Source organism: Ipomoea nil, unplaced genomic scaffold (assembly GCF_001879475.1).
Source record: "Ipomoea nil cultivar Tokyo-kokei standard unplaced genomic scaffold, Asagao_1.1 scaffold0519, whole genome shotgun sequence".
Classification (NCBI taxonomy): Eukaryota; Viridiplantae; Streptophyta; class Magnoliopsida; order Solanales; family Convolvulaceae; genus Ipomoea; species Ipomoea nil.
In genome coordinates, this window is record NW_017616947.1 from 1019194 (window position 1) to 1030191 (window position 10998).

General features: G+C 41.1%; 1 protein-coding gene across 1 annotated transcript; it reads left to right on the forward strand.

The window, feature by feature from the left end:
* Positions 1-1605: 1605 nt before the first annotated feature.
* Positions 1606-2061, forward strand: LOC109174033 (prostatic spermine-binding protein-like). The gene has a single exon (XM_019323326.1). The coding sequence runs from the start codon at positions 1606-1608 to the stop codon at positions 2059-2061; it is 456 nt and encodes a 151-aa protein (XP_019178871.1).
* Positions 2062-10998: the final 8937 nt, after the last annotated feature.

A 10998-nucleotide genomic window follows, 5' to 3' on the forward strand; every position in this document is an offset into this window, starting at 1 on the left:
AAATACATTCAGAACACAAACTCACGCACCTTAAGCACAAAAGTCACATATCTTAAGCACAACCCTCACGCACCTTAAGTTTTAACAACAACTCACATTAAGTACACACTCACACACATTAAGTACAAAACTCACGCTCCTTAAGCACAAGACTCACGCACCATAAGCACAAAACTCACGCACACTAAGCACAAAACTAATGCACTTTAAAGTTTCAACAACAACTCACACAACAACTCACATTAAGTACACACACACGCACATTAAGCACAAAACTCATGCACCTTAGGCACAAGAGTCACGAACCTTAAGTACAAAACTCACGCACAATAAGCAATACATACTCACGCACATTAAGCACAAATATCATTCACCTTAAGCACAAGACTCACGCACATTAAGTACAAAATTCATGCACATTAATCACTCGCACAACCGCACGAGAAACACTTAACTGCCGCGCCTAGCCCCCTAGCCCGAGCCCGGACGGTGATCCCACGATGAGGGGGTCGGGCTATTCCCGGTCTTTGTAACTTGGCGCCATGTGTCTGGCCTCGTATCCCTTGGTTCGCCAGGCACGCACCGCCGGGTGGCGGGATGTTACACCACCTCAGAGGTGACCGGTGCATGCTCACCAAGTGGTAGCCATGCGGGGTTTCCGGGGCCTGTTCCCCCCTCTTCCCATAAATAGGGTATTTATTGCAACTGGAGAGGGACTTTTGGCATTTAATTGAACCAGAGCCTCCCGACTCACTGTTTGGAATCCCGAGCTTCAGTACTCTACATATACCCATATTTACTATATCATAACCCTATTTTTTTTTTTTACCTAATGAGGCTTTTTATTTGATCCTTATTATACATACATACATATATATATATATATATATATATATATATATATGTGTGTGTGTGTGTGTGTGTGTGTGTGTGTGTGTGTGTGTGTGTGTGTGTGTGTGTGTGTGTGTGTGTGTGTGTTCATGTTCAGGTGCATTTAAGTGTTTCCCATGCGGTTGTGCAGATGATTAATGTGCGTGAGTCTTGTGGCTAATGTGCGTGAGTGTGTACTTAATGTGAGTTGTTTTTAAAACTTAATGTGCGTGTGTTTTTGTGTGTTTAACATGCGTGAAGCTTGTGCTTAACATGCGTGAGACTTGTACTTAACATGCGTGAGACCTGTGCTTAACATGCGTGAGGCTTGTGCTTAAATTTTGGGTTGTCACAACACCCTTCTTCCACTGATTACCTGACTTGCTAGAAGAGATGAAAGAAGAAAACAATGAGACAATGCAAGCTCCACCCCCATCAGAAGATCAACTACTTCGACAGGCCATATTTGAGGAATATCAACGCATTCTGAGATGGCAGAAATGGCGTACATCTTCTCTCGATCTCTTTCTTGCCAAACTTGATGATATGAAAGAAGAGGAAGATTTTGCCTTACAATGGATTGGCACGAAGGTTGTTTACGAGGCCATCATGCTTACAAAAATCACTCGGGCGTATTCATACAAGATCACAAATCATAGCATTGCGAAAGGAAAAGCTGCGATCAGTCTCGATATCAAGAAACCCCCGCTTGATGATTCGGTCTTCGAGGCATAAATGAAGGATTTACGGGATGCTATGAGATTGTCCAAGATTAAAATGGAGCTTGAAAATCTATACAAGAATGATCCTTTCTGCAGCACTAGTGGCACGAAAGATGATGGTTCTCATAGCACACTCCCAGTTGAACCAAATGATCAGAAATCTGAGGATCATCACCCTGATAAAACTGAACGAGAGAATACACCACGAAATGACGACTATGAAGCAGATGAAGATGAAAGCAGTACAGATGAGAACTCTGAGGAAGAGGATGGCATTGCTGAGGATAACAATGAAGATGGAGATAATAATGAGGAACATAACTACGGTGATGATAGCGATGATGGTGACAGTGACGATGATTCTAATGATGATGATGATGATGACATCGAAAGATCTCCCATCATTGGAAAAATCGTGATGATTCCTCCTACTGATCGATACTATCCCCTAAACGGTCGAAACGACTAGACACCAAAATCAGCTCGTGATGGCAAACCGGAAGTGCAAGACATGACGTCTCCAGTCGAAGGGAGCACGACATTCAAACTGATATCCCTGAGGAAATGGAAACACTTGATGCTGAAGCCTTCTTAACACTTCTTGCGGAGACTAGATGTTTTTAAAAAATTTGTCCTCGACTTTTAATTTGGACACTTTACGTCTCTTGACTTTCAATTTATTTCCAGTTGAGGTCCTTTCATTAGATTACGATAAATTGGACTTTAAATGAAAAGGGTAAAGTAGTCATTTCATCTGCCTAATGTATAATTCTTCGTATTTCTCCCTTGAATGCGCGACTTCGGACATCAGATTCACTTAATTTCTTAATCCCTAAATCCACTCAAAGAACAAAATTCCATTAGGGATTAAGCAATTAAGTGAATCTGATGCCCGAAGTCGCGTATACAAGGAAGAAATACGAAGAATTATACATTAGGCAGATGAAATGTCTACTTTACTCTTTCATTTAATGTCTATTTTACCGTAATTTGACGAAAGGACCTCAATTGAAAAGAAATTGAAAGGCAAGGGATGTAAAGTGTCCAAATTAAAAGTCGGGGACTAATTTTGGAAAATAAATATAGTCGGAGGACCATTGCTGGAATTAAATTTTTTAATAATTTGTTGTTTGAATTTTAATTTAATATTAAGGTGCATATTAAATTGTCTCAAGTATCATAATTTATATATGAGGTAATAATATATTAATATGCAAATCCAAGCATGCTATGTGTATTTATAATCATTTTATTGTTATAATTATGCATTTAGAATATCATGTTTTAAGAATCGATTTAGCATATTATTAACTTGTAATATATAAATTCATTATTAAATATCATTAATTTTGAATCCTTAGGTCAAAATTTTAGGTATTATGACCTACTAAAATAGCTTGTTTGGTTTCCCTTTAATTTTGAGCACATTTTAGTTTTATGTGTCTCTAGGACTTTAGAACCTATTCTAAACAAGCTATTTGGGATCTATCTTGGGCCATTAAAGTATGGATCCCACCATTTTGATTGATATTTAAATAATAATTATAGCTCATTTTGGGTTTATAACATGTTTATTAAGTTTTAATTATTACTAATTACCATATTTTGGTATTCATCGTGGGTAATAATATAAAGTTTGGCTAAGATGATTACAAATAGGATGAAGCCGCGGATGGATGAAATTATATCGGAATCACAGAGTGCCTTTATACCTGATAGACTTATTACAGATAATATTCTAATAGCTGCTGAGGTGCGATATTATTTGAATAGAAAACAGTGTGGGGCTGTTGGCTGGGGTGCTCTCAAGTTGGATATGGCTAAAGCCTATGACCGCATGGTGTGGTCTTTTCTTCGTGGCATGCTATTGACTCTGGGTTTCGATAGTAGGTGGGTGGAGCTAATTATGCTATGTGTTACTACTGTGTCTTATAGCTTTTTGGTGAATGGCACTCGCATTGCTTAGGCCACGCCTACCCGTTGTTTAAGGCAGGGGGATCCATTATCCCCCTATCTTTTCATTATTTGTGCAGAAGGACTTTCTTTGTTATTACAGCAGGCACAAAGTAGTGGTTCTATTCATGGATGTAGAGTTGCAAGAGGTGCTCCCCCCATCTCTCATTTATTTTTTGCTGATGATAGTTTCTTATTTTTCAAAGACAATGCACAGGAGGCTGGTGAGATAAAAAAAAAAATTATCTGTTTATGAGAATTTTTCTGGGCAGGTGGTTAACTATCACAAATCCAGTATATGTTATAGTAAGAATACATGTGCGGCAAATAGGGAGGAAGTGGCGCAGATCTTAGGGGTGGTTCAGGCTCCTAATTTTGGTAAATACTTGGGACTCCACTCTTTTATTTTAAGAAATAAGAAGACAATTTTCTCGTATATTGAGGATAAAATCAGATAGAGAATTGGGTCCTGGAATAAGAAATTGTTATCGCAGGCTGGTAAGGAAGTCTTGTTGAAATGTGTGGCTCAATCTATGCCTAACTTTTCAATAAGTTTTTTTTTGTTGCATATATTTGTTTGCACTGTTAGATATAGTCGCAATGTCAAGGCGCGATCTAGAAGCCTTTTAAGAAGCACGTACACAACGGGTGTATGGCTAAAGGGAAATCTGTGCCGTGTTATAATAACACTACCTTTAAAGCATTATTTCCCCGGTAACGGTGCAGTTAGAACCCTGGCATGCTTTCGAGACATGGGTTACCTCTTAGCCCTAACCAATATCCCTAGCTACTAAGGTTCTTCTCTAAGATTCTTTCTACAATTGATCTTCCTAGGCTAGCTGGTGGGGGATTTCCTCGGCTGGGGTTCCTGCGAGTGATTTCGTGTGATGGAAGGGAGAGGAAGGGTTCTATCTGTTTTCTAATCTCCTATTTATACGTCTATGGGAAACCTATTCAAGGTCTGAGTAACAAGGCCCGCTTTTCCTGTTCCCTGTGGGTTTAAGGTTCCTGGTTCAGGTAAGGGTTCACGATTCATCGTGGACCACCTAGGTTAATTAAGGGAATTATAATTGGATTAAATCTCTTTTAATTATTTTAATTAGCGGAATTAATTTAATAATTAATTCGGATTTGAAGGACGTAACACGGGGTGTTACACCCTCCCCCCTAACAGAAAGCTTCGTCCCCGATGCTTAGATGTGACGGGGTCGAGCATCCTTTCTTGACCTAAGGTTTAGTCTAAGTTACCTTGTGCGAATAGTTTGGGGTAGCGTTCTCTTATGGCGCTTTCGAGCTCCCATGTTGCTTCCTTGGTCACGTGGTTGGACCAGAGGACTTTAAGCATATCTATGGTCTTCCGGCGAGTTGCTCTTGTCTTTGTGTCCATGATTTTTACAGGCTCTTCCTCGTAGGACAGGGCATCATCCAAGCACATGACTTCGGGTTGTGATATGTGGGTTGCGTCGTGTATATATTTCTTTAGATGCGACACGTGGAATACATTGTGCACTCGTTCTAGTTCGGCGGGTAATGCGAGGCGGTAAGCCAGGTTCCCAAATTTTTCTAGGATTTCGTAGGGACCAATAAATCTAGTACTTAGCTTCCCTTTCTTTGCAAATCTCATCACTCCCCGAGTGGGTGAAATCTTTAGCCAAACTTTCTCTCCTGTGGAGAATTCGGCTTGTTTCCTACCTAGATCGATGTAGGACTTTTGGCGGTCCTGTGCAGCCTTCATTCTTTCTTGTATGCGTTTGACCTTTGTTATGGTGTCTTGTAGATATTGTTGCCCCATAGTTACTGGATTGACCATGTCTTCCCAACATATGGGAGTCCTACATTTCTGACCATATAGCGCCTCGTAGGGAGCCATACAGATACTTGCGTGATAGCTGTTGTTGTAAGAGAATTCGATTAGGTCTATGTGTTCTTCCCATGTTCCCTGGAAGTTTAGCATACAGGCTCTCAGCATATCCTCGAGGGTTTGGATCGTCCTCTCTGTTTGGCCGTCAGTAGTGGGGTAAAAGGCGATGCTTAAATTTAGTCTTGTTCCCATGGCCATTTGCGGGGATTTCCAGAATTGTGAGAGGAATCTGGGATCCTTATAAAAAATGATGTTTCGGGGGACTCCGTGATATTTGGCTACCTTACTCAGGTAGGCTCTGGCTAGTTGTGCCATTGTCCATGTCTCTTTCATGGCAATAAATCCTGCTGTTTTGGTCAGTCGATCCACTATTACCCAGATTTTGTCTTTCCCTGTGGGTGTCGCGGGTAGACCTCTTACGAAGTCCATTGATATAGAATCCCACTTTCCTAGGGGCACTTCGAGGGGCTATACGAGTCCCTTGGGCTTGCACCGCTCGGCTTTTACCTTTTGGCAGTTCAGGCATTTGCTCACGAAGTCTGCTACTTCCTTTTTCATGTTGGGCCACCAAAACAACTTCTTCACATCTTGGTATAGTTTATCGCCTCTAGGGTGCACGGAGTAAGGTGAACTGTGCCCTTCTTCTAGGATTTGTCATTTTAGGTGGGGGTGTGTTGAAGGTATGCACCATCTTTCCTTATAGCGGAGGCTGTCGTCATTAGATAGTTTGAACGGCTCGTCCTTTCCCTGGGCCAGGTCAAGTCGGATCTTCTCCAGCTCAGGATCCTGCTGTTGTCCGGCTTTGATTTCTTCGAATAGTGTGGGTATGATCTTGAGATTAAGTAGTTGGATTTCCGAGTCCGTTCGTCCTTGTTCCACTTTTTCTAAATTTAACTTCTGGAATTCCCTACATAGTTCGTCTGACAGAACCCACGCGGTGTTGAGGAAGTGACTCGTTTTTCAACTTAGCGCGTCTGTCACAACATTAGCCTTCCCTTCGTGGTATTGAATATCCAAGTCATAATCTTTTATGAGTTCTAACCACCGCCGCTGTCGCATGTTCAGATCCTATAAAGTATATGAATATGTATTTCAACGCGTTGGAGTTGGGTTGCTTAACCTTATGAGTTCAGGTGCAGTCTAGTCAGTTCGAGAGAGCGCTAGTTAGAGCCCGTCTTCCTATACTTAGTTTCCTTTATTAGTATTTAGTCTTTGTTGGCCTATGAGCCCATTTCTGTAGACAATTGACTTTATGGATAGTGGATTTTGTTTAAGCCTGTGCATTTAGGTTTGGAGGATCTAGATGTGGCATAGCACTCCCTGACTTAACAGTTAGCTTCCTCATAGTTTGTTATTACGATGAATAGACTTTTTACTTATCTTCGAAGTTTGAATGCTTTAACTTTTGTCTAGTTTTGGAGGTGTTACACGAAGGGCTATCACCCTAAGGGGGAACGAGGTCCGATGTAACACCCCAGATTTTTGAAACTTTTTAAAACTTATATAATAAAGGTAATACTATTATTAATACCGAAATAGAGCATACTAAACATCAGGGTTTGGGGTGCTATGCCACATATGAGCTGGAGAACTCAGATGCACAGGCCATACTAACTAAATATCCTCAAGGTAATGTCAATACATCATCATGGCACGCAGGCCGAAAGGAAAACTATCTATCTACGCCTTGGTTCTCTAGCGCGCTCCGGAGTCTACTCATCTGTATCTGAAAGCCAAATATATCTGTTCAGCGAATAATGTTGGTAACCCACTCCAACGCGTTAAAATACAATATACGTATATATAGATATAGATATAGGAAAACCATTTTGAAGCCGGAAGATATATACTTAGGAGACCCTAGCTTTAAAACTAGGAATAGACTCAATAAGTAGGGACAAGCACATTCAATAGATATAATCATGCATATAAAGATACTAGCATATATCCTAAGTTCACAAGATTATTTCACGTTATTCATATCGTTATCCAATCATCAACTTAATCACATAAACACACTTTGGTGGTGCCGCAGGACCCTTCACGCGCCCATACACGAAGCGCCAGTGCATATAGCTCTGCATGGCCCCGAAGCACCTTGCCTGTACCGCAGCACAAGGGGTCGATCGCAACTGACCGATGAACCGCAGCTCATCATAATGTTTGATCGCAACGAAACAGTGGACCGCAGCCCAAAAGTGTATTTCTGATCGCAACCAGATTATGAACCGCAACTCATGTAAAACGTTTGATCGCAACCAAACGGTGGACCGCAGCCCTATATAATATTTATATACCTGACTGATCGCAACCGGCCTGGTTAACAGTTGGTATGGTTCTCAACCCATCCAACTGCCCGTATAGGCAATTTGATCGCAACCAAATTGGGGTATCATGCACACATATCACATAGCAAGCACATGCAACCCACTTTAGCACTTTGGGAACGGGGAGAGAAAGCGTATAATAAACTTATGCGTGGTCATCCACATACTAGGAATGGTCCTAAGGGGTTCATACATCTTTCACCTAGGCCAACGGGACACCAATTCAACTAGCATGCAATACATAGACTCTTTTATCCTACGAATGGTACTCTCGAAACATCAAACAAGACTCAGGCACGATAAACGGAGTCCGTTGGGATACCACGAGGGTCGGCGGCGAGTCTACTGGGCAGCGGGTGCCCGACGGGCAGTCGCCTGCCCGCCGGCTGCCCACTGCCAGCGACGCCCTTAGGGGCAGCGGGTAGGTGGCGGGTTCCCCTACCCCCACCTACCCCCCACTGACTCTTTTTCAATACTTGGGTCCCGGGATCTTTTGTGAAACCCGAAACCATGTTTAGACACCTTTAAACGCAAACGACAACACCACGTAGTCAAATAACGGATCAAAACCAAGAATCACATTGAACACATCCTAACATGACTTCTAAACATAATCAACACCCGAACATGCGAATTCCCACCCAAATATACCTAGAATATCACATTACGAAATTCACGATTAAACCTAGGGCTCTAATCATATTTAAATCACAAAATCATACTTTATCTTTAAAATCAGGAACATCAAGATTTATCAAGAACATCACACAATTATCAAGATTCTCCCATAATCATCAAGATTATCAAGATCAATACATAAAATCATCTCATCAATCATCAAGATCATATCATCATCATCATAAACGATTTATCAAGACACAAGCATAGAGAAGAAGCCAAGGAAGGAGATTATAGCAAAGAAAATAGGTTTTGTTGAGACATGGGTTACCTCTTAGCCTTAATTAGAATCATTGGCTATAAAGAGTCTTTCTTTAAGATCTCTTCTTCTTGATTTCTCCTATGGGAATTCTTGGGAATTCTTGTGTGATGAGAGTTATTGTGGTGTGAGTTCTATGTGCCTCCTATGTCCTTTTATATATCTGAGAGTCCTACTTAGGGTCTGAATGATATGGATTTACTAATTCTATTTCTTATAGGACTAAGGGTTTGGTTTAGGAATAAGGGTCTATGGTCTATGGTGGACCCTTCCTAGTTAATTAATGGATTTTAATTCTCTTTTTAGGGTAAGCAATTAAATAATTAATTTGGGTTAGAGGCCGTAACACGGGGTGTTACATCCGACCTCGCGTACCAACCGCGACGGAAGAGCATAACATCCCGGTGTCAAATGACTCAGGTCGAAGGGCTATCAGCCTAAGGGGGCACGAGGTTCAACCTCGGGTACCAACCCCGACAGAAGAGCCTAACGGTCCGGTCTCAAATAACTCGGGTCGAAGGGCTATCACCCTAAGGGGGCACGAGGTCCGACCTCGTGTACCAACCCCAACGGAAGAGCCTAACGACCCGGTGTCAAATGACTCGGGTCGAAGGGCTACCACTCTAAGGCGGCACGAGGTCCGACCTCATTTACCACTCGACAGATGAGTATTTGGACCGAGAATACCCTTGGCCAAATAACTACATACTACGTAAAGAAAAAAAAAAACACAAAACAAAAACACACAAAACAAAACAAAACAAAATCATGCGAGCAAAAATTTAATAAACGACCCCGCGTCGTCCGAAAGACCCGCTCTCGAACGGAGAAAACTCTGATCACAAAGCTAAAAGCTTAAAATGCGTTGGAATAAGCAAAATATTTTTTCCAGTAGACTCTGAAGCATTCATCCAAGCATGCAACCCCGAGTAGTTTCAATTGGGCCAACCGTTTACTATCTCTCGTGTCGACTTCTCGCAACTCAGAGAGGCGGGGACTGATGATGGATACATTGGAAATGACCCAATAATAATAGAGACCCGGGGTCCGGGAATGTATAATCCGAGTAGCCCAAGAAGAGTCTCAAGTTTGGAGGCTGCCTTCAGGCCCGGAATGATGGGCTTTGACTTAGTCTTGTGGCCCACTGTATGGGCCTGACTTAGCCTCGTAGCCCACCCCAAATTTAGCACTAATTGGTGGGGATCTCCTTTGTAGAAATAGCTTATATTTAAGTTAGACAGGACATGCATGTTCAATATATTCTAGTTACTTTGTCATAACGAATCGTTGTAACAGACTGCCTATTATTGTAATACAATATACGGTCTCCGTGACCTTACGACATCGTTTCATCTATTTAACTATTTTCATAATACGTTCTTTATCGGGTTTAGTGATTCGGACCTACCCCGGGTAATTAAATCCATCAGCATTAACTTTGAACTAAAGTGTATGTTGACTAATTTGTTATTAAGATTTCAACATAACTTGTCTCGATAGTTTTCAGAAATTAACTCTTGAAGTCAAAAACTATCAAGGCCGCCTATAGGAATATATGAACGAAATGAATGATAGCAAGAGAATGTAGCAAATTATGGGATTGGAGAAACAAAATATTATGAGAGAAACAACCTGCAAGTGGAGTGGTGAGATAACATATAGTAGAGTAAAAGATATTTTTGGTCCTAGACTTATAGTGGCTTGGACAATTTTAGTCCTTTATAAAAAAATTTGTCATTTTATGGACAGAGTTATTGTGGCGAGGACATTTTTGGTCCTCCGTCTATATTTCTGTTAGATAACCGTATGAGAGAGGGGCAATTACGTCAATTTAGGCTATCTCTTTATTGTGAGATGGACGATTTTGGTCCTACAACCATGCCTTTACTCTGACCCTCATTTATTTGTAGTTTTGCACTACGAAATGCTCTGCCCACAACCATGCCTTTACTGCAACTTGGACCCTCCGACTCCTTCGAATTATGACCGAGAAGAAAACAAAACACACATAGATATAATAGATAGAAGGAGATAGCCTAAATTGACGTAATTACCCATCTCTCAGACGGTTATCTAACAAAAATATAGACGGAGGACCAAAAATGTCCTCGCCACAATAACTCTGATATGTCCATAAAATGGCAAATTTTTTTATAAAGGACTAAAATTGTCCAAGCCACTATAAATCTAGGACCAAAAATGTCTTTTACTCCATATAGTAAGACCAATTTTGAGCCACAAATTTATTTTTTTCGCAACAAACCCTGATAACTAACACTGGTTAGGTAAGGTTTTTATAGCTTCAAGAATCATTATTAACTAATCATG

Excerpts from the sequence above, each read along its gene's own strand:
- LOC109174033 (XM_019323326.1), top strand. The coding sequence starts at position 1,606 with ATGAAGGATTTACGGGATGCTATGAGATTGTCCAAGATTAAAATGGAG.